The sequence below is a fragment of the Cariama cristata genome, unplaced genomic scaffold (assembly GCF_000690535.1).
Source record: "Cariama cristata isolate BGI_N322 unplaced genomic scaffold, ASM69053v1 scaffold11070, whole genome shotgun sequence".
Lineage (NCBI taxonomy): Eukaryota > Metazoa > Chordata > Aves > Cariamiformes > Cariamidae > Cariama > Cariama cristata.
Genome location: NW_009593041.1, coordinates 104,520 through 130,376, shown reverse-complemented (window position 1 = coordinate 130,376; position 25,857 = coordinate 104,520). Strand labels below are relative to the sequence as shown.

Here is a 25,857-nt window from a genome sequence, read left to right as displayed (position 1 = left end):
TGACCAAGTTTTCATTTGAGTACCACGTTTGAAAACTTTTTCCTACGATTTAGAGCAGAAGTTTCAAATCTTAAATAAAGCAGCACATACTGCCTAATAGCAAAGAGTCCCTTGACTCCTTACTAGAGACGTGAAACAGACACAATGCTCTAACAGGATGTGTTCACTAGCACACCTATGGTTGAATGTAATATGAGAATGATGAAGTTAATATTTTAATACTAAACCATACATGCTCGAGCAGTCTACCTTTATTAGGCAATAATTTTTTTTCCATGCCTAAAAAATTAGATGAGAAAAAGGTTCATGTTTTTTTAAAAATAAAGAAAGAAACAAAAAAAAAATAATCAAGAAACTCTCTTCTCATGAGTGGAAATCCAAAAACTATTCAAAAGCATATTAAAACTTCCACTTGACAGACAGAAATAGTATTATTTGTTACATGATCATTCCAAATTAACTAACAAAACTACGATTTTGCACACTGAGCATCAAATTCTTACACAGCAATTCATGATTCAGTTAAAAAGAATCAAAATCTGTGGAAAAAATTTGACTCATTGAAGGAAAGGGTAATTTGGTCACTGGGGCTGGAATTTGTCTCAGCTAACTTTAGGTATCAGCGTAGCAGTTTATATCTGACCTAGTCACCACAGGCATTTTTTATACCTTTTTTCTCAGATCTTCACCATTCATCTGATTTATTGTAGATGTTTACTTTAGAATAAGACGAATTGTGCCCTAGACTTCATTGACATGATTTCCTCTCACACTAAGGAGAAGCCAGGGCAATTAGCGTCAATATGTATGTCTATAGCAGGTCAAAGAAATTCCACTTAGGCTCTCAACGAGTATTATGTTTAATAACCTCTGCCCTTCTCTCCATATATTCAATAAAACAAAAAGTACAGATGACAGTCTAAGCAGTTCAGTAGATCTCATTCTGTTAAAACACTCCTTGCATTTGAAGCTGAGCTCTCCATCTCAGTAATGGCATAAGATACCCTGCATACTGTCCAACACGTTATCGCCACTCCCTACCTATCTACAGACCAGCTTCTGCTCCAGTGTAAGCTGGTATTAAGGCAACAGATCTGCATTAGCATTTACTCCCAGTATCTGCAGACTGTTGAGTCATCCCACAGAAGAACAGTTAAAGGTTGCAAGGGTGACAAAATACACTATGGAATTATTAGAAAAAGCCCGACACACAAAGACAACACAGTTTGTAACAGGGTATGAAGTAAATTTCAAAAGAATAAAACAGCTCTGCAAATAAAAACTCCCAATTTGTCACATATTTCAACATAAAGATAGAAGGAAGCAATTTAAAACGCAAGAGAAAGAGCTTTGCACTTCAATCAGGTCCCATCAGTGATTTTTTTTATTTTAATTGCATGTAAAATACATTTTATAACAGTAATGCATGTTACATAAATTCAATGTGCCTGATGGGAAACTAGTGCAAGCATATTAGAGCCATGCATTAGCAGAATTTAGAGATTCGGATAAGTCTTACTCATTTCCATTTTAGTTCTTTTCTTTGAATTTATTCTTATTTTTTTCTTAGTTCTCATTTTTACAAAAAGACACAAAGGATAATAGAAAAAATGTTGGATGAACTGCTAGGCTCAAAGGGTTATGATCACCAACACAAAGTTGGAGGCCAGTCAGTAGTGGAGTCCTCTAGCGATTGATACTGGTGCCAATATTGTTTAAAGTGTTCTTTAACGACCCGGACAATGGGACAGAGCACACCCTCAGCAAGTCTGCTGATGAAAAAAAACTGGGAGGAGTCCCTGGTACAGCAGATGGGCGTGTTGCTATTCAGAAGGACCTGAACAGGCTGGAGAAATGGGACAAAAGGAGTCCTTTGAAGTTCAACGAAGGGAAATGCAAAGATCCCACAACTGGGAAGCAATAACCCCACACACCAGTCTGGGCTGGGGGCTGACCGTCTGGAAAGCAACTTTGTGGAGAGGGACCTGGGATCCTGGTGGACACCACCTGAAGCATAAGCCACCAGTGTGTATAAATACCTGATGGGGTCAGCGGCAGGGAGTCAAAAAGAGAGCCAGAGACTCTTTTCAGTGGTGCTCAGTGGCAGAACAAGACACAACAGGCACAAACTGAAATACAGGAGTTTGGACTTAAATACAAGAAAAAACTTCTTTACTCTTCTTTACTCTGAGGGTGGCCAAACAGTAGAATGGGTTGCTTAGGAAAAGGTTGTGAAGATACTCAAAATTCAACTGAAAAAGATACCGAGCATCCTGCTCTAGCTGACTCTGCTCTGACTTGTGTGGGTGGCCTTGTCAATCTCCAGATGTCCCTTTGAGGTCCCTTCACAGAAGCTCAAAAATTCTGTGATCCCGTGGTATTTGTGGCTGCCAAACTCCAAGATACCTTCCTGAACTACTCCATTTCATGCCATCTTCCTTTCTTCCTCCTTCAAAGTTTACCCTGACTTACCACATAATTTCTGATTTTTTTCTCCTTCCTGTGTTCCTTTTTTATGCCCAAGACCTTGCCAGACTGACTGCTCTCTCCCACTCCACCTGCCCTCCATTTCAGAATTATCCCAGCTGGACTGCACTTGTTATTTCAGGAGCAAGTGTTATCAGCTGACCAGAAATATCCTACCACTTCTGAGATAAAAAGAAAAAAAGAAAAAAAAAAAGGACTGGAAAGGGGTAGTGCAACTAAAATTTTCCCACAGAGAAGAATTTTCATATGTGCCAGTGAAAGAAAAATCAGAGAACTTCTGCTTTCTCCCATGCTGTTACCCATGCAAACGTTCAGTATCTGAAAAAGCTCCTTTTCCTTCTAACCCATACTGCAGTGTTTTCATATCTTGTGATGACTTCATCACTTGAACATGTTTATGCTACTGCTCTTTTAGAACACCTGCCTATTACATTAACAGTGTCTATCTCCCTAAATTGTCTCTCATCTTATGTGTAGACAGTAACTGCTTTAGGACAGACACCAGTACTTTGTTCTCTGACAGCACGGGGGTATCTTAGCTGTTAAAGACTGTACTAATGCTAGATGATCTTGTCTGTACCTCAGCCCAGATACACACTTTTTCTGTTCACCACGTCCTTCTCTCTTTTTAAGATCTGTTCATTGCATTTAAGTACACAGGATTTAAGATATAGTGTATACCATTCAAAAACAACATTAAAGATTTTACCATAGTGATGGCTCCCAATGACATGTTTTCCCCCCTTGGACAGGTCTATCCCTTCTTCTCCATTGATAATAAATGATCTAACTCGTGCTGAATTCTCTGCTGAATAAATAAATAAATGAAAATAGCCCAAATCTTCAAGACTTAACTGGTGATAATGTGGTCATAGAGAGTCCTTTTTAATTTCAAATAGCTTTGGAAAAGACCAATATTTAGACATATGCAACAACTATAGGGATATCTTTTTACATGGATATAGTCTTGGACACCCACTCTAGATTAAAAAAATCCAAGTGCAGGATTATGAATTTACTGGGCAGGACACATAGTTAAGATGGTAGAACAAAGTCTATCTAAATATATTCTGAAAGATATTCCTCAAGTATCTGTCCTTACAGCCAAAGTGAAGGTGTGAAGCATCTTTATGAGGAAAATATACCTTGGCAGAAAGGATGGGCAATTTGTAAAGCTATCAAGGACATTTAACAAATTATATGTCAGGGAATATGAATGCACATATGCTAATATATGGTAAAAATAAGAATTTTTATTGTCATCCCTGAATTGGAGAATCAAGAAATACTGAAATCTGGCTTGTATACTACCATAAAGTCGGTTTGTCTTTGGAATGGTCACACTTCCTGTTTTTCTGTCCTGAGTGACTACAGGTATCACATAAGAAACGGTAAATACAGATGAAAGAAGGATGTTAAACAATAGAGCTGGTAACAAAGTTCCCACATGTTGAGAATGGCATTGTTCATGATGTGACTGCCAACATAACTCTTCATTCCCTCAAAGATTTCTCAAGTTCAAGTTTTCTAATAATTCTAAAAGTTTGTTTAAAGGGGAAAAAAACTGCGACTTTCACAGAATGAGCAAAATGACCCCATAATTTATATTTTCTCCTTAACACATAGTTTAACCACTGGGAATCATTTATGAAAGGTTTTAAGGAGTCTGCTTACATTGTGGATTGCACAGTCTCCATTATTTATTGCAATAACACATGCTGGCACCACATCTAACAAAATAGTTCCAGAATAAGCAACATAACAAATCGCTGCTTTAGCTCTTGAATTACTTTGTATACTGTGTGGGGTTTTTTTATAGTCTTCATTGCATAGCACTGCAGATTTCCTGATGACATTTTGTTTGCTGGAGCTGCTAAGGGTACACAGGATCAGTGAACTGAAGTCCTGACCAATGTGCTGTGACTGACATGCAATTCACCATTTAACCACTGCTGTACATGATATATTGGAGGTGATATGAACATGACCCTATCCTCAGTGTATTTGGGATCAAGTATTAATCTTCAGCAGAGAGCTTTAAAATACTATAAAGCACAGAGCAAGCTTTTGTTCCGAATGTTCGCAAGTGCAGGGACTTAGTAACAGAACTTATTTCTAGTTATGAAAGATTAATTAATGAATTATATTAATTAGTATAACTGTTGCCTCAGAACTGCATATTACCATCAGAATATTTGACTTTTACAGCGATCATTTACAAATGCGCAAACTCACACAGTGCATTATATTCTGATGTTACTCTGGCTTTCAGAAATCATTTTGCCCTTAAAAGTTCTATCAAGCAAATATAAGACACAGAACAACTGGAAAAGAAAGAAAATATGATTGATGAAATTTTTATCTCATCATGTTTAACAGAAAATTTCATCCTTTTGGCTACCCAAAATTTTCTTCTTTTTTTTTTTTCTTTTTAATTTTCTCTATGCATACATGTCTGATTCTACAAAGGATAATTTACACCAAGAGTGCTATTGTACTTCCAGTCACATCAATGCTGACCTGTAATACCTGCATTTGGATAGAACTGGCTGCCTCTCTTTGAATGCCACCAGCTGAATAGGACTTTTGCCAGCAGTTGAATATGGTTCTCAGTATTTTGCAAAATTGTAAGATTTTGGTCGGTTTGTCAATTAACATCAACATTAGAATGCCATTAAGGTCAGCACTTCTAACATAGAAAACATTTATGTATACATGTACATACATATATGTATACACATATTCTATGAAATTAATCCAGGAAGTCACAAACTGTGTAAAGCTGAGGAAACTCCTGTCTAGGCCATCGCTTTTGTGTGCAACTAGATTTCTGATGTTTTCTTACTTATGCCAATATAAAAACTGATATGTACTACTGACCTTGGATACAAGACAGTTCATATATCTTGTCAGGGGTCTAATTCAAAGCCTGATGGAAAGACTCAGACTGATTTTAAGGCACCTTGGAAAATCCTTCAAACTTACACAGTGTAAGATAAAAGCTTTTGAATAACACATTTCAAAGCTTAAAAAGAACGCGTTTTTCTTCGGTTATTTTCTCCAACCTCTAGATCATATTTTGTAAACAATAAATCCCTCTTTCCATACAACATCCCCCTTTCTGTTCTGAACATGGCAACAGGTAACAGCAGGAGAAACTTCTAAAGGTATTTTTATGATTAGAAATACATATATTTTCGTAAATAACTTTCGATGTTGTTCCTATTCTCCCATGCTTCATTTCATCACAGAAACAAAAGTACTCAGAATATTTTCCTTTTTTTTTTTTTTTTTTTTTTCTGGTAACAAACATGAAAATAATGTAACAATTGTTTTTTAAAGCCATCCCATTATAATTAGGATATAAATCTCTGTAAAAACATATGCTATCTATAACAAAGGGCTATAACAAAGACACAAAGAGAGAGAGAGACATAGAGGTATCTCTTTATAACAAATATAGCAAAGATGTATCTTAAGGAAAGTACTACATATGTCTGCAAGGTACTTTTCTGTTATACTATAATTGGTTAGTGCACATCCATTTACAATGCTAAACTTACTACATGAGAAGTGGTTCCAAATGAGCAGTTTTCAGCATCCGTAGAAAGGTCTCTGTAGTTTCACAGCTTTGGCGATTTTGCCGTGGCTGTTTTTGGCTGGTTTGTGGAAGGGGGGTTGATTATGACTAAATATGCAAACTATATCCCTTCAAACACAAGAGCAGTCATACTTTGTGAGATACTAGACTACCCTTCAGTGAACTTACAACCTTCCTTGAAATTTCCAGTACAATAGCCATATATTTAAAATGCAAACTTCATCAAATCCTGTTGACTTTAACAAATACTCACATAGATTTTATTTGCAAAGGAGTACCTTTTACCCACACAATAATTTAAAGGATATAATTTCAGTCTGAAGACTCATTTAAGCAGAATAATTGGCATCAATAGCACTTACCTGATGGTGTGGAATAGAGGTTATACACTATTTTCCAGCTCAAAACCATGCAATAGCCATTTTAAAAAAATAATGCAATGTTTGAAATTTATGAAAATTAGGTTTTTACTGACAATGCTTTTGTAAGAGGCTTCTAGACACAAGAGTGCAATTTGCTACATTGTTTGTTTGTGCTTAAAAGAAATGTGCCATATGTAATTATTTATACAGAGATACTGCATATAGACTAGGAGTTTTAGATCAGTTGATATGTAATAATTTAGCCACTATAAAAATTAATCAAGTTATGAGTATTGCATTCTCTCCTAAAAGAATGACAAGCCTCTTTTCACTAAGAGAAATCGGTTACATGACTATCATACTCTCACCAGCCTATTGAAAGGACTAAAAGAAATCAATATCACACAGAAAGATGGATCGAGCATGAATCAATGTGGCAAGCACAGAACCAAACAGACATGGAATTAAACAAGGGAAAAAAAATAAAACAAAACCAAAAACCACAAACAAAACCAACAAAGATTGTCGCTTAACCTGTTTTGTCAGAGCTGGTATTGATGGTATTGGTAGTGATGGAAGTGAAGGTAGTCTTTGCGCTGTCCTTGGTAGTAACAGATTTCTGCTTATTTTTCATGGCTTCCAGTGCTTTGAGCTTCTTGGCATGTTTAGTGCCTTTGTAGTGGGCCGCAGCCTGGCTCTACAAAGGAGAACAAAATGAACCATGCAATCAGGCTCATTTCTAAACTGGCATTCTCTGTATTAGTACAAATACAGACTACCTTTCAATAATGGGTACCATTCACATTATCCAAGTAGTGACCAAACAGAAAATTATATTTAGAATGATGCTTGGAAAACAATGGAAAAAATACTCAAGCAACCCCAATTCAATAAATGCAGTATATTACTGTGTAACAGTATATTACTTTCAGACCAAAATAAGGTTGTTTTAATCTACCATGCCATCATCAGATTTTTCTATCAAGAATTTTTCTGCTTTCATATAAAAAAAATATTAATTCTCAGGCAACAGGGAGGAAGACACTCTCCTCCCAGTAGCTTTGAACTTTCCCAGTTTCTATTTAAAACTAAAGACTTTGTCAAAGCTTCCTTGAAAGAACAGTTCGCTATTAACAGTGGTATCAGGAACTTCTCAGCAAAGACTGACAGTAAAAAACAAACCAAAAAAACCCCAAACCAAAACCAAAGCCCAAACAAAAGAAAGCAAAATATAAAACACGCTCTTCAAAGCCCATCACCAAAGATTTAACTGAATGTGAGGCAGACATGCAATTATCTGGCTTGCTTAAAAAAAAAAAAAAAAAAGGATTACTTTGGTCCACCTGCTACAAAAGGTAGTATTTGAAATTCAAAGTCAGGAGCATCCTTTCAAAGGAGAAAGCTCACACAAATCCTGTCACAGTCCCAAATACATTTTGGCTACTTGATATTGTTAAGCTAAAAGAGATTTGTATGTGCATTGCTATCAAAATTTATGTATTACACTGGAAGTATTTTAATTATTCTAAGAATTAGTACCAACTTTTCTTCATTTAATTAATGTTGCAAATATATTTTAAGAATAGTATTTGAAAAATAAGATTAAACCTTATACAAAACCCACTGGAATTAGTATGAATATTGAGAGTGTTTTTCTCTCTAATTATTTGAACTCTTAAAAGAAAGATAGTCTTCCAGTTAATAAGTTAACAACCTGAAAAATTCCTTATATTTTTATTGCTGAACTTCAAACTTTATTGAAAGCCACTCCTCTCTTACTTGAAAGAAGTTATAAAGACTCTAGAAAAATAGTCAAAATTTAGCTACTACAGAATTTAACAAACGAAAAGCAACTATGCTGGGTCAGTCCAAGGACCCACAAAGGTCAATATTTTGTATGTTTCTGGCATGAAACAATAGCAGATATTTAGAACATAAAGGAAAGGTAAATGCTTTATATTGTGGAATCAGAAGAAAAACCCATATATGTAATTTAGTGGCTAAGAACCCAAAGGATCAAAGGGATAGAATGACACGGTCACTTGGCTCACTAAGCCATTCGTGCAGATAGAAGAATCCTGCATTATCTGGCATCTGTTAGTCATTAGACCTTTATTTAATATTATTTAATGTGCTGGATTTTAGGGAGAGAGGAAATTCTAGTGAATATCACAATAAGAGTGTATATTAATTAATCTCCAGATTCATGACTTTCAGTTTTCATGAAAAGTCATGATCCTTCTAGATGCTGGAGATTTGAGAAGTTCAAGGTGAGCAGGTAAGAAGTGAGAGACCTTGTCTAAACCAGTAAACATATGGGTATGTGTATACATGCACAGATATACACACATGCATATGCTCTTGTTGTATATTGAGATGCATCATTCAGTTTGGTTGAAAAGCCAGTTTCTCTATACCTAAAATAATGTAAATACTGTATTAGGTACCCTTATTGAAAGAACACTGGACAGTGAAGTTATTAATTAGAAACAACTTGAACAGAAACAGCACAATCATGCACCTTTTACAATTCCTAACACATAACATTGAGACATACTGTCAGCCAAATACATACAGTCAAGAGATGTTAATTACTGTTAAACTGAGAGACCAGTGTCAAGTTACGATGATCCATTAAAAATGACATTATACCATACATCCTCATGTCGCTATCATGTCAACTATTTTTACAGTTTCTAATCAAATTTAATTATCAGTCAACTCCAGATTCTGACTGCACTTGTTTTCCCTAACTAATAGTGTCATTCTTCAGATATCAGAAAGGTAGTCAGAACGTGGTCCTTAATACTGAATTATGAATGTTGATACTAGTTGGATACATAGCCCAACCTTCTTCACAGAATTGTTGCTGGAGCACCCCAGGTTTGCCTCCTGTATCCATAGTTCTCCTTCCTCCAGATTCTCACAGGTACAGCTCCACAAACCTCAACTCAAGCAGAGTGTTGGATGAATGAGGAATATACAATGAGGGCCTACGTAGAAACTGGTGACCTTTTCAGTGTTCTGAAATATATGAATGAAATTGCTCCAAAGTAGAAACACATTGCTCAAATTTACAAGTATGGTGGCTGCTACACAGAGTTGTCCATTATTCACTTCCCACAGAGTGCTGCCAGTTTACCTAGCCTCTACTTAAAGAAGATCTTTATGCCTTTTTTATTTCAAAGTTTAAATCTCCATCCTCTGCGGGGACATGAAGCCATCTGAGCCTGTTTCAATATAACTGTAGCTGGCACCTTAATGGTAGTTCTATGTGAGAGCAGACAGATTGCTCCTAAGCATTTAACCAGCTCCAAATGAGCTTATGCTGAACTTTTACAACTGAACTGCAACCCTAAAAAAAAAAAAAAAAGTCTGTCATTATCTTTCCTTGCAGCAGTAAGATGTAGGAAATGGAAAAATATCCATAAATATATTTTTCAGCACAGTAACATAAAATATGGTACCTCACTGAATCATTTCTTGCAGCCATAAGAGAACTAAAATAATCCTCACTGCTTAAATGGCATTTACATGTAGCTTCTAAAATTCATTATTTAAATGGTATTTACTTATAGGTTAAATACAAAAATAAGATAGATCATAAAATGCAATTATTCCCAACTTTCATGACAAATTAAGAAATATTGAGAGACAGCAGAAGAGTGAAAGGCAAGTTAGTCCTACTTTTTGGTGCCAACCATGATGCTTAACTGAGTGAAGAGACTGTACCCCTTCGGAAAGGCGAGAACGGGTCTCCTTCTGGAACACTTCAGAGTTCAACAGTCGCAAAACCCAAGAAGACAATATATAAATGCTTATATATTACCTTACCAAGTTGTGCAAGAAGTTGTGCTCAGATGAGTTATGAGCAGAGGTTACAGATGAAACTCTACATCTACAGAAACTGATGGGAATCAGGGGAGGATTTCCCTTTACATATTTTGTAAAGGTGGTACTGACTTTTATCTTGATGGAAGCCAGTCTCCTTTAAGAAACAGCTGTTTCGTCTAAAATCAGATGTTCTCTCAAATGAAAGAGATTCAGGATGATCCTAAAGGAAAAATTCCCCATCACTACAGAACACTTCATAATCATAGTCAATCAGCTATCCTAAAAACCGTCCAATACTAAATTTTGCTTCTTTTTGTGCTTACAAAAGGACACATTAGAAGAATACCTTAAGAAATAGCTTACTTTCTTCTTTCATCATAGTTTGCTTCTCGCATCATAGGTGCCATGTTTGATACACAGAATTAACCCTGGCACTGTGAAGACAAGTGACTGTAAGCTAACGTGTGACCCAGTCAGTGATGAAGCATGAGAAATAAATCAAACATTGCTAGTGCAACATTACAGTGAGCTTTAATAAACCATATCCGTTCTTGAAAAAGATGTCTAACAAGAAAGTGAAAGGTAGATTATTACTTCTTATCTGAAGTTGAAAACTCAAGGATCCCTAGCTAATTTTGAGGGCTCTGATCCTGCAAATTACATGTAGACAAATTTTGGTCTATGGGAACTACTTCAAGTAAATGGCAAGATGTCCAAATAGCAAATCACTTTTCAAGGTTATTTGTAATGAAGTCCTGCCTATTTGAGCAGTACAAGTCAGTTTAAGCATCTCTTTTGCAAAACAAATAATTTTATCTGGTTCCATATATCTATCTTGAATAATTAGGGACCTTTCTAATCCTTACTTTGGTAACCTTCCCAAATTGTTAGAACACGAAAAATGTATTTTCTATAAAAACATTTATTGTGTGTATATATATATATATGTTATAAACACAGATATACACATACCATAAAAATTTCTATATGCAGGTGTGAGTAGTTAGAAATAACAGCCATAGTGTCAAAACTCAGCTGTATTTTCTTTGCTTAAGTGCAATGTTGTACCACAGTTGCCATAAGGACATCATATTACCAAGCAAATTGCTACATGTAAAATAATGATGAGGAAGATGAAATATTTTAAACAATCCAGACAGTATTCTCTTACAATCACAGTCATCATATCTACATGGAAGTCTTCAAAATAAGTTTGTCTTCCTGACTAATGTATTTCAGTGAATCATATGTCTTCTCACTTACGTTCTTTAGGCATTGGTCCAACAAAAACATCGTGATTAATTTTGTGCATTGAGACAAAAAAGGGTCTCCTCATATTCTCAGAGAGTTTTCAACTTAGCAGCACTGCATCTTCTATACTTTTCATATCCCTCCTGGTCCACCTCATATTAGCAATCATCTCACAGATTGTTTTCCTGCCTCAGTCACTCCTTCTAGGCAATACCTTCATAATAAAAGTCAGCTCAAGGAAAGGAACTTTTTAAAAAAAGTGTAGTGAATGTTCCATTGATTCTTCCTCACAAAAATTCAATCTAACTCTCCTGTATTATGTCTTATTTCACAATGCATTTTGAAAGATGTCCATTGTGGAGAGTGCTCTGCTCCATGCTGTCATCTGGCCAATTAGCAGCAAGGCTGCAGTCTGTACCCTTAGAAAGCCCTAAACAAGGGCTGAGAGCGCTGAAAAGTCCTTTCTGTCTGTCTAAGATTTCAGTAGGTCATGTCATTCATGTCTTTGTTTTTACCAGCTACTGGATGCTACTGTCACCTCTGCTGTTATTCCCAGTACAACAGTAGCAATTTTGTCTAATACATCAGCAACCGATGTCAGGATCCTCCAGTGTAAAAAGCTCTGAAAACAAAAGTGAGTTTCCCGGTTCAAACTAATACTGTCAGTGAGCTGGGCACACATGGAAAGCAATAGTACACAACTGCATAAGCCAAGAGGGCTTCTGTCCTTGGTGAAGTCAGGGAAATTGTTTATGAGATGCCTATACTACACATTATCTTAATCTCCGAGTATAGAATATTTTCCTAAAGTTGGACTGTCAATAAGTACTTCAAATATAATTTCACACATGTTCTAAGCACAAAAGAAAGTGACAAAAATCAAAAGACATTTTTATTTTTGGAATAAGTATCATATTTTTTTCTAATAACTCCAAAGCCTGGCCAGTCAGTGAGGACAACACAGCAGCCTTGATACACCCAACAGTTGGTTCCGCCTAGGGCAGGGCTTTTACTGTGAGCCAAATCTGATAAAACAAGAGAACTGTACAGTCTTTTGCACTGAGATGTATTTATTTAGTAGGTAAACTTTTATTTGAGGCTATTTTCAATTTTCAAAAATGATTTCTTACAAGTCCTACTGTTTTGTTTGTCCAGTGAGCACATGTAGGAAATTCAGGACTACTCACAAGTCCTATGCCTACTTTCTAGAAAACAGAGGAACTCCATGGACTTCAGCAGAGCTTCACAGACTCGCAGTACAAGAGACAAACAAGTTAAGTACCTATGCAAGCCTTTGCAGAATAGGAGATTAAGTGAAGACATATAATGTAATTTTTAAAGGTGATGTCAACATGATGACATGTTTCATAGTGAACAAGAAGAGTATCCTGATTTCTGCCTGACACATACAAACTCAATCTGCAGTCAATTATAGTGCAGATAAATGTTGCCTGTCGTTATTTCTTCCTTCTGCTAAGCTTACCTTTATCTTCTGAATTGTGTCATTTCAATTTTCTGTGTACTCAATCATCAACACCATAATTACATTATGCACTCAGATGTAACTGTGGTATAAAATACCAAGAACGTGCATAATATGACTTCTTTCAGATATGCTCTGAGAGAAGGTTTTTGCCCCCTAAACTATGACTGATCAATTTGCCCCTTTCCCTAGAGCCAAATATACAATAACAGAACAAGTACCAAAAAGGACCTTTCTGTAGAAAAGAAAACATTTCTCCATTATTATGGCAGAATAAAACAAACATCCCAGCATGTTAATTCCCAGGTATTTAATTTTCTCTTTCCATGGAATAAAAAAACACTTTCCGTTCCCTCTTCTCCTTCATAAAGCATTTATTCAATACACTAATGAATGTACCCTGAGACTCAAGGATCAGAGTGAATGGGTGCTTTCTGAGCTCACTAGCTCCTTTGCATTAACAAAGCTCCTCCATTCCACTCCCTGTGCTTGGGCTCCTTCCAGAGCCATTTATATAATGGTGAGAGACTGCACCTGGCAAGAGTCTGCATCACATTGTGAGAGATTGGCATTGACCCCATTCTTATGGTAAAATCATCCGTCCCATAAAATAAAATCAAATATTTTCATTATGAAAGGAAAAGTTATTTTATCTTGGTCAGATGCAGAAGGTCAAAATTTCCTACTTAATATCGCTCCTCCCATAACACAGTATCTTTATGACCATGCATCTGCTTCTACTGTAGTCTGCCATTGAGTGTGGCACTACCTGAAACAATCTAAGCAAGACACAAAAAACTGCCTAGATAGAACACACTTCACACTGCATTCTAAGTAGACATACACAGCATCAAAATATATACACCGAATGAAGGGAAGATGGCTCAAGTAATCAATCTCTTCCCGCATCTGGCATTTCTCTTGTAAGGACACCAGTACTTCATGCAGCACAACAAAAGTTCATTGCATGTTGAAATTCAATAAACAGACTATTTGCTTTACCATCTGTTTTATCCTTTTTATTGTTAAAGGAGATCAGTTTTAAACTCATTTTGACAAGGTTGTCAAGTTCTGATCTCTGGAAGTTTTTACATACAGACTTCCATAGTAATAACGGTTGCTTTCTGGGGATCTCTTTTGGAGGGGACATGAAACATGCTCTTTTGAAAATTGGTATAATCAATGAAATTAACATTTAATCTCATCTTTACTGTATTAATTGGCAGCATCATTTATTTTCCCCATAGTAAATCTTATTGTAGTCAGAGTTTCAAAAGAATATTAAACTCGTTTGTTTTCATTCAGATTAACCAAGTGATTAATTTCAGATTAATTTTAGAATGAGATAGAAGAAGGTTAATGTACACACAGTGCTATGTGCTATGCATATGATTAAAATAAAACATTTATTAATTCAGCTTAGTAAATATAACATATATGCTTCTAGTTTTGATTTTGAAACTGACATATTTGGAACTGAGAACTTGAGCAAATTATATATGCCATTATAAATTTGTAGAAATGTACCCCAGCTTCCCTCCACTAGCAGTAGACACACCCACCTATCTTTTATTCATTGTGTTAATTAACACCTTTTGAATAATATGTCAATAATGGCAATCCTAAAAGTGGAAGCTGACATACAATCTATCTATGAAACAACAAAGAAAATAAGCTCAATATGGTTGCGATTTACTTAATAATAAGTTTAATAATGTAAATGTAATTCAATGTTCAGGTTATACACAAACGATCTTTACTTAAAAACAATGGATGCTGTTGAATTTAAAATAACTGCTTTAAAGACAGTAATTTTCTGAATACTGTTGAAAAGTTCAGTCTTTTCTGGCATCATCTGAAAAGGAATGACAGTGGCAGATATGTAGCCAACACTTTTTTGAATCTCTCTTTGTCACAGTTCACAACAGCTAATGGGAGTGAAGTGTGTACACATACACTTACCTGCCCAGAGCCTCAGTTCATTTAGAAAATTTACATTGACTGAGCATGAAACACTTGATTCCCTCTGCATCCAGCCTGTGAACTAATAACTAAAGAAAGTTGAGTGGGTGGGTTTAGCGTAGCTCGTCTGAATGTTTTCGCCTGGTTTCTGTCACCAAGGAAACTGGTTTTGTCTGTTTGCATTCATAATAGCAATCTCATTGAATTCTGAGTTTCAGATTTTTTTGACTGAATCAAAGCATCATGGAAGAGTAGCGGTAAGTGAGACATAAAGATACTACAGGAAATTTTACAGAAAACAGGAAAAGCTTAAAAAATGCATATTTAAATTCCTATTAATTCAGTACTATTTGAATTTCATATTTGAAATTACAAACATGTTAATACAACTTGTATGTACAAAACCACAAAAGAGAGTAGATGGAGATATCTTCACTGCACTTTGAAGCACAGTTTTAATACTTATATTGGAATTACTATTTTTAATACTATAGTTATAAGAAGTTTTCCAAATGTCAAGTTTGTCTTCAGAAAAATGTTGATTCGACTTTCTGATTCTTTTACTCAAATATATAGTTACACAAATTTTTCACTTTGGATTTTCAATTTATATTTGACTAGTTATTTTAATATAAATCTTTCCTGTGTCCTTTAGATCAGCTTGTACACATAAGAAGAAATTCAAAACCCACAAATAAGAAACATAAATGCTCAAATTTTGTGATTCCAGCTCTGTTTTATGTGGACTTGGCTGTGCTTAGGTTAAATCTCCAGCCTTATTGTAGAAGGTTGTAAGTATATGTAAAATATTATGTGAATTTTTCCACTGTGAAAAGTTTTCACAGCTGCACAAAGACTGATAATTTAAGGCTAGGACTAAGACAGAAGAGTTTACAGATTCTTTCATTCTCCTCATATTCTAAGAGGAATCTAAGCCTTCCAGGTGCAGAAACATCCATGGAGAGGCAATGTATTTTCTTGGAATAAAAGAATTCTCAGCCCACTAGTTCCTGGCTCATTTAGACAAATTTTACATCTCCAAAAGAGTCCTATACCAGTGGTTTGCTTAAGAAGTCCTACTGCAGGTTTACCCATAGGACTTCTCTGGGAGGAAATATATCTGTTTCATGGAAAAGAGAGAGGAAGAAACAAAGTAGAATGAATAAATGCTATTTCCTACTTTAAAAAAAGTAAATTATGTTTTATGTAAAGAATTAATATTAATAGAAAATAAATGCCTAAGTGGTGATAAAAACTAGTGGCATACGATGGATGCAAATTTGCATTAAAAACTAGTTTTATCTAAAGGATTAGCCAAGAAGAAAATATTTTGAGAAAAATAATCAAAATATCCAGAAGGAACAAAGGTTTGTGAGGCATAGGAAAACTGAAGATTGTCAGTCTACAATACAATTATATTTATTCTTTTACACAATTTTGTTCCTTTTGCCTTGCTTTCAGACATTCTTGGGTGACTCTGTGAACACATGCAGAGGCTCATGAAGTCCACAAGATGCTGTGTATACCTACAAGGTTTGCTAGCATAAAAGTTCTAGCACCTATTGCAGGCTCAGAGCCTTGGTATTTTGAATAACCTCCTTTAGACATACAGAGTGCACGCAGACCTACTTGCGATGCAAGTTAGTTATAAAATCAATTGTTTGTTCTTAAAGTAATACATATGTGTGGACAGATGAAGTCGTTCCAAAAGTTGTGCAGACTGAAAAATGGGGTTTATTTACGAATACAAGTATGTTGTTGTACTAGCATCAATACAGAACAGGTAACAAAATCTTTCAGTATAAAGCTGACAGGTCAGCATCTTTCACTCCTTTAAGCTCTCTGTAGGTTCTATGTAAGAAGCCATGGTTAGGGATACAAATCAGTACACAAAACTTAGTCAGAATGTTCTGACATTACTTACTATTTACACTGCAGCTATATTTTATCTCCCTCCTGCAAACCCTCGTTCCCTCTACCTTGCATTACGCTGAAATCTGAAGATCAATTTTTTCCATTGACCAAAACCAAATACTTACTGAAGCTATAGGAAATCAGTTGCCATTCTACAAACCTTACTGGATAAGAGTAGCCTCTCTGAAGTCAACAGGACATTCTATATGCTGAAGTGTTATAGGACAAGTGCCTAAGAGATGCTCTGTATTTCAGGTTCAGTCACATTGGCTTTTATGTTTCTCATCTCCTTTAGTCAAGCATAGGTTTTCAGCTTCAAAACTGGAACAGTTATATGAAATTGTATGGTGTGTAATATAAAAAAAGTCAAACTAGACAGGTGTAAGAGCCCTTTCTGATTTTAAAACCTAAGACACCATTTAACATTTTAGATTTCTTTGGGCAGACATTATTGAAAGAGTGAAATTTCCAAATGGTACCGAAATTTAATGCTGAGACTCCAAACACTTTGGAGCAGGCAAATCCCTTCATATCTGTTCACAATATTTATTAACACATTTATACTTATTTATTTCCCTTTATTGGTTTTATGCTGTTCTTCCTTTTGCTCTTGCTCAGTGCTGATTCCCATCAATCTATGGTACTGTAACTTAAATGAAAGGAGAAAACCCTCAAACTTCTCACATCCCAGAATTAAGAATTACAGATATCTGATATATGTAAAACAGTACAATTAAGTCAGTAAAATTTAACAGGTTTTCCATTCATGTCCACCAAATGTTGGAATGCTCCTGAAGTGATTAAGCAGCACTGTAGTTTAATAAGAGAAGGTTAATTTAACCTGGCAGGCATGACCTTACCACCTGAAAAAATGCTGACAACACTTGTGTGAAATGAAAGACTTTGTTTCGTTCATCGAATTTTAGCCACAGACACTTGATGACATCACTAACCAAGAACAGATTATACTATCAGAACTAATGAGGTATTAAAATACTTCAATGAATAATGAAGAATATTCAAGATTTCTCTTCCTTCTATCCTTTAAAAATAATTTATTTAACAGTTGCCATTTCCACAAGCAGATGTATAAAAGTATACCATGCTTAAACAACAGACTGAAGCCCCTTTCAGAGTTTCATATTGACATGTAAGTTTAGAACAAAGCATTCTTCTCTAGATTTCTAAAGAAAAAAAAAAAAACATCATCAGGGGAGAAACACTGCAAGTTTGCACATAGTATTTGCGGGAAGAAAGATCTCCTGAAAAAGTCTGCACTTGATATGTGTAAATACGGCACAGTGAGACCAAGCAGGGCTAAGGAAAAGCTAACATGTCTACCCTGGTCCCTACAAAACTACTACTGGAAAACTGGTTTCTGTAAAAAGTTGTAGAGATTTCAGATTCATCTTTGAATACAATGAAAATAAGAATCTTCAATTTCAGCTCCAATGATGAACTGAAATTGTGAATAGCTCTCAGTTCACACCTATGACATCTCACTGCTGTGATAATTCTCAGTATGCCTCAGAATGCTTTATAGCACCCCAGACTTACATGACGGAGGACATCCTACTGAAAACTTCTAGTTACTGAAGACAGAACTCTCACTAAGGAAATCTCCTAGTAGGTTTCTAAGCTGGTGTTGTACATTTGGGGTGTATGGACAGTTTGATACTGATTTGGGCACAATAAGCTTCAGGATGCTTTTTGGAGTTCAACCATCACTAAGCACAGGTGAAGCAGCAATATGGGACAGCTATGCTTTTTATGTTCGTATCCTTATGACTTTTAAAGCTGAATCCTAAAAAAAATTTCTTTAATATATTATGCCTAAGACTACTATTAAATTGCATAAACCAGTAAGTGCTTTTCCCCTTGGGTATGTATAAACAATTTACGTTTTGCACACAAGTGCACAAATATTATTAGCTTTTGCAAATTGCTCTGATTCTGTTACTGGTGAGTAATTTTTATATTATTTCAGTGTAAACAGACGCTATTTCCCACTATGTAGTAGTAGAAATATTCAGCAATAATGAGCTAATTCAATGTGTTAAAAACAACAAAAGGTCTTCAAGAATGAGCTATTTGCTTCAATAGTCCAAGCTCCATCAAAATCTGTGTTGAAATCACCCATGATAAGAAGTTAGCAAATTACTCTAGAAGCCCTGTTGCAAAAGAAGAACTTTCTTTAGTTCATTTATTCAAATCCGGAATGTGTTCTGCTACCTTCCTAACATGCATATTATTGATCAACTTCTTGCATATTGATTTGGAAGTTGTTTTTTGAGCGTAGCTAATATACTTCATTACTTTTCTTATAAAGAAACAACATTTTGGCAGGGGCTTTACAACTGTTCCTATGAATTCATTATACACCAAAATCTAGAAACAATGGACCATGCTGTTTTCATTGCCCTTTGAAAATTGCAAGGACCTTCTTGCTGAGAGGAAAAAAAAAAAAAAAAGATAGTAAGCATGTTAACTTTAGATTGTGTGGGTGAAATCCTGGCGCCACTTAAGTCAACAGAAATGTTGACATTTATTTCACCCTGGACTGGCAATTGAAAGCAAGTGCGATGCTCCACCTGGACCCAGTGAAAAGAATTTAAAGATGGATGGATGGCCTTTGACTAAGCCAACAAAACAAAATGTACAGCATCACAGAAACACATCAGTTGAGTCGAAAAAGCCATGCTTTTCACCACAAAAATGTGTTATATGTAACTTGGAACATGCTACTTGTCTACTCTCACTATAGCATTTGTTTGGGTAACTGCATCATCTTGGTTAGTGCTATGTACTCATACTCAGCTGCTACTGGTATGTCATACATACACTCTACAACATATTGACAAAATGAAAATTGAGAACACTCAGAACAATTTAACTTCTCTGCTCTTTCTTTACTAGTTTCTACTTAATGCTGCTAGAGACAACCACACCTTTTTAGTGATTTGCACAGGAATATTTTCCTGTTTCTTTTATATTACAGCAAACTGTTTGTGAAAGGTATATGTGTGTACATATATATACACACATATGGCTACACACACACCACAGGCACCCATGCCATCTCACCAGAAACATTGTATTAGACGGAAAGGTTTCTAGTATTGACTACACTTGATTTATACAGCCAGCAGACATCCAGCTGTAAAGCTAACAAAGACTCACATTTTTGTCAGAGAGATATAATCTGTTGTCTTGTTTTTTTTACTGGGTTGCAAATAATCTGCGCAGCAGTTTATGGACAGATATAAAGCCACAGCATACATCGGAAACAGTACAAAATGATATCTGGGGAATAAAACATCAGAAGGCGGCAGATAACCCTTAGAACTCTCAGTCTCAACTGAATCTGAGTGACTATCTTTCCATTTTAGAGTAATTTCCTATTTTTGATCCTGGAGCCAAATTACATCCGAGTTCATCCAGAATAAAAATACAACCAAAATGTAATAAAAATAAATAGAATAGCTCAATTTATCTCCCAAATACAGCACTTTACGCTATAAATCATTTCAAGAATGAGTTGTTCCAACATAAAGGAATCTTAGACCAAAAAACCAAGGACCCTACCTTAAAAGAACATTAAGGGTGCAAGTTCAAACAATGGATACGGAAGGGTAATAGCAGACAGCAAATGTTGTGATTGTAAAAGCAAGTACTTGCAGGTGTAGGTTGCTATGTTCTATCAGATTATGCTAAATATTACCAGTGAGTCATGTAAGTCTGCCTGAGACAAGCTAACTTTCCCAAGGCATCTTCCTGGCTTTCCGAGTTCAGGGTGGCCGTAATGGCTGGACTCGTGTAACCCCTGTGCCCGTATGTGCCATCCTCCTCAGAGCCTCGTGGGGCCTCCACTCCCAGCTCTGGCTGAAGTGGCTCTGTGTGCCACCTACTCCACCAGCCTGCTCATAAACTTCAGAAATGATCACCACTTAATGATGCACAAATTTCCTGAGTAATAAGGATTTTGAACTGTACCCCAAAGAAGGGGTGAGAGTAGGATCTCAGGTACTATCTAGAGCCCTATTGATGACAGTGAACTTCAAGAAGTCACACTCTCCAAATGAGATTCCAAAGGCCATCAGGACAGATGCACGGATGTCACATGCAGTATGTAACATCTGACAGCTTGCAGGACCGTTGCAAAACCGATGACAGAGGAAATTTATGACAACTAGATCAAGCTCAGGACAACTGGCTTTAGCACCCAGAGTCCTATCAAGTCCAGACATGACTTAACTTCTAATGCTTTCCAATACTTTCTCTTTATAGAGAGTTAAGGCTATAATCTTTAATTCAGTGCTTCTTCAGTTTCACCTTACAGATACAGCTTCAGCCTCAACATTTTTGCCCTTCAGTCTCCTAAAAAATACATTTTATTGCATTCCAAATACAAAGCAGATATTACTTCCAGCTGAGAGTTTTAAGTTGTATTAGCACCTTCAGGCTTACACACAGTAAATCTAACAGGTTTCTTTAGGCAGACAACTGGCCAGAAATATAATTGGGAGCTTTCAGGTTAAGCCAAAGGGTTTACAAGTCTAAATATGGTAGGAGGACAAGCAGTTGTCTGCTAACGATGGATTAAATCTATAGCTGAAACATTTATTCAGTCACGTGCAAACATGCCTTTCAGTCAAATGTAAGTCTATGACTTCTGCAGGTTCAGGAATATGGATCTGAAACCTCCTGATGTTTTACAGGAGAGAGCCCCTACCTTCTTTACCTGATCAGACACACCACATCATAGGCCCTGATGGTCTTTTGACTGCACAGTGTATTACCACAGGAGCCAGCAACAGAATTTATTGTCTACATGAATCTTTGCTCAACTGGGCTGTACAGTCCCCTCTTCTTCTCCCCATTTAAACCACTCGCATCTCTAAAAAGGGGTGGAGTTCACTACTGTTCATTAAACAAACAGAAATTAAGGATGACCTCATCACACAAAACTGGCAGCTTTAATAAGTAGGCCTGAATGTGTGGTTATTTACAGTGCAAGAATTTCAGAAAATTACTCGAGATTAGATGCTAATGATAAGATCATCATCCTGTTGATTTATCTTTTGTGGTGCAGATAAAAGAGAATTATGAGAATTATGCTTCTCCCCAGCCAAAGGGCCTCAAGGGCCAACCCATCACTTAACAGTTTGAAAACGCACCTTTGCACACACCAGAACAGCTTGCAGTGAAATACTAAAGGCCCCTGCCTTGTCCTAAATGCAATTCATGTTTCTATAAACAGCATGTTGAAACGTGATGAGCCTCTGTTAGCCCCCCAACCAAGCAAAATCCTGGCTTCTTAGCTACAATTCAAACCCACTAGTTTGTTATGAATATATGTGCTCAATTAAAAATGCATATTTAGTATTGGTGGGACTTCTTTTTGCAGAAAAAAAGGAGTTATGTCTGCAAAACAGATAGATTCTTGTAACTGCAACAACAAACAATTCTAAGATTTGAATTAAAATTCATAGTCCAATTAGTGTAAGTGGCTACACCTCCTCTCTGTGAATCAATCTCTTACTATTCTGTTTCATGTCAGGAGCAGCCATAATAAATGATCAAGCTGACTTCATGAGGGCATTGGTGGGGGTGGAAGGCAGCACATCACAGGGAAAAGCAGGTAAGTATTTTCAGCCTTCACTTTCCCTTTCAGGGAATACGGAAATTAGCATCTTTTGGATACAAGTAGATTTTCTGAGAGAGATAACATGTAATCTCTGTTAATTTTAAAAATCTGGATTTAAAGCAGCTACCTATTTAAACTATTCTAGAAGTGCTTCTGTCATTATTCCTTACCAGAAATACCAGAAAAGAGCTAATTGATAGACGTCAGCCATCTTAACTTTCATATAGACTTAAGTACTGAGGAGGGGGGAAAATATTGATTAAGGCTGACTTTAGAGAAGATCTGCATCCTAAGTAACCCCAGCTGGAGAATGTCTGGATGACAAACCTCCTCCCAGTTGAAAAACAAGACTTGCACTGGTAGGACTAATGGATTTTCAGGATTCTGTCTTCGAGCCTTTCTACTCTCTGGACTTGGACACACTCTCTTTGCGATGACTTTTGCTTTGCTTTCAACCAATATCATTATGATCATTCAGCATGAATAGCTCTTGAATGGCTCTAATTTTCCTCCTACTGTTTATTCTGCCACCTGAAATTTTCCATTTCTCAGATCACCTCTTTTCTGACACTACATCCCAAACATTAATCACAAACTATGATAGACTCAAAGTCTCCTTTCTTTCCACATATTGATCTCCTACTCTGCATCATCACACCTCTTATTCAATATTGTATATTTGTCTCTTCTCTTACATAGCTCCTTAGAACAACACACCTACTCCAATAATTTATTCCATAAACTACAAATTCTGAAAATACATTTATTCTTATTTATCCTTAGACATTTTTTACAGGCTTGACTTCAACTGTTCTAACATGTTATCTAATAAGTTGAATCATGTTCCTACTGGTTGTCAAACCCTCTCTCTTTCAAGAAAACTTAAATATGGATTTCAGAAAATATTTTTCCATTAATTCAATTGCTGATCCCCTGCTGCTCTCCCTACATTATATTCTTGTTTAATTTCTGATTTATTAGAAAATAAGCTCTCTAGAGAAAAGATCTCATCTTACATATCTGTAAAGCAGTATATACCACACAGATATTTATCTGTAGGCTCCTTGTATAAATGAGCTATAGTGTTCTCCAAATTCTAAGTAAATTACCAATTAAACAGCACCTCTGCTATTTTTAACACCATTATTGCAGAATAATTCAGACTACACCAATAACATGTTTCCTGAGAAATTATTTCCAGTGTATCTTGTGATTAATGGTTGTTTATTTACATCAATGGACCCTCAGCAAGAAACATCACAAAAATGCTGAGCCCATTTTCTCTTGGGACCTTGCCTTTGGTTCTGACTGAAGTAGCAAGGACTGATGTCTGCAACTAAACAGACATCACTGCCACAACTGAATTCATCCTCACAATGGTTACAAGTGATACAAGAATCAGTTAATAGGAGTAATCAGAGCAAATGCCTACTTTTTGTTAGTGCTAACTTTTTGAAAAGATCAATTTGCCCTTGATTAATTTTACTCATTTTCTATGGCATTTGGAGAGAGAATAACTCAATTCAGAACTTGCTATCATAGTTTAGGCAAGATCCTTTTCAACAAGGAATTTTGCTTTTGATCATTAGGCTGCCAGCCCTGGCAATTCAAAGGCTGTGCAGCACCTGTAAAATTCACACAAAATTCAGCTTCCCACCACCAGAAACTAGTTCTCCACCTCTAAACAGCAGACATGGTCACACACACACCAGTGAAAACTCTGCATGGGTTTTCTCTCACAATGTGAGTCCAAGAAATCACCTTTCCCATCTTATTAGCCTAGACAATGTTGTAAGAAACTTCTCAAGTGTGAAATGCACATCTTCCACTCCATAGGAATTCCTCTTCCTTTACAATTCCTTCTTTTAGTGCAGAATATGCATAATAAAAAATTAGATCCTTTTTGGAAGGATGACAGAACTTGTGCCTTGGGTTCAAACATACCTTAACTACTGAATCCCTGCTTGGGCAAATGCAATCAACCCTGCAAGAGAGAAACAGCTAAGTGGTGACCACTAATATAACACAATCTATTTTAGCCAAGAGTCTGTACCAAAACCTTTTTTTTTTCTCACTGCAGTCTCCACTCCTTGTGATTCCTGGTGCTGAATGTCATCGCATCTGCTCCTTTCTTCTCTTGAATATCTGTTCTCTCCTTACTTCTTGCCAATTGTTTTGGTGGCAGCACCACCTCCAACAGCATTAATTTAGCACAGCACAAGATAATAAGCCTACAAATATTGCAGGTTTTTCTCTGCTTCTCATGTCCTGTTGGCCTGCCTTGCTAGTAAGGCCTGTCTCATGAGGCTCAGACTCTAGAATAGCCAAAATGGTGCTGTACTGTTTTTAGTGCATTTTATTAAAAATTATTCCATCCTTTAACTACATAATGTACATTTTCTTAGCTCTTCTGTGAAGGAAGTTTCATTCTTACAGTCTTTTCAAGCACTAAAGAGATACAAATTAGTCATGTAAAATAATTTTAGAAAAAAGTCTTAGCCACTGGGAATTATATAGAATAAAATGCTGTTAAATGCAGTAAAAATCTTCATTCCTCCAGTGCCCAAGGTGTTGATTATTTCCATATACTCCATGTTTTCTGACATTTTCAGCCATTGTTATCCACTTACTGCTGCTTCTCAGAATGTGTTTACCTTAGAAATTGACTTTATCATAACTGCTTATCACTACATAAGACTCTCGTATGAAAATAATATTAGAGAATAAATTGACAAGCCATGACAGGTACCTTGTGGCAGGCTATTTGACTAGATTTGTATTAGTAAAGAACCATCAAATATCTCTATTTGGTAACAAAAAAAATTTCTGTTCTGTTGTTTCAACAAGTGGTGAGAGCCTTTGGAAAGGTAATGCAGATTGATGTAGCCTGTGAAACAAAAATTATGCAATATACTCACTCTAATTACTAAATCATAAAAATAAACAAGTTGTCACTTTGGAAGAACAACTTCTATACAAATACAGACTCTGTATTTGGCACACAAGGTATTCAAGCAGACAGAACATAAGTGAGCCTGTTTCAGTGATTATTTGATTTGCAATTTAGTGCTTTTATCATCAATTTAAAAAGAAACAAAACAAAGCATCTGAGCAAATATCCCACAGTTTTAAAACTACTGTATATATCATTGGCCTATTAAATTATGACATTTGGACATGTTTTGTATTGCTGTGTAGACTGAGGTGAGAGATATTAATGCTGAAGTGTCTGCATCTAATGAAAACATAACACCTTCTATTTGGTGGCATGGCTCGCTGCAAAAAAGCAATATATCACTGTCCTGAAAATGGCCAG

General features: G+C 36.1%; 1 protein-coding gene across 1 annotated transcript in view; it reads right to left on the bottom strand.

The window, feature by feature from the left end:
- The window catches only part of LOC104168247 (zinc finger protein 385D-like), a 130,883-nt gene that overhangs the window by 53,772 nt on the left and 51,254 nt on the right, over window positions 1-25,857 (bottom strand). Inside the window, 1 exon segment of the mRNA XM_009708777.1 lies at window positions 6,985-7,147. Within this exon segment, the coding sequence (XP_009707079.1) occupies window positions 6,985-7,147 (163 nt within the window).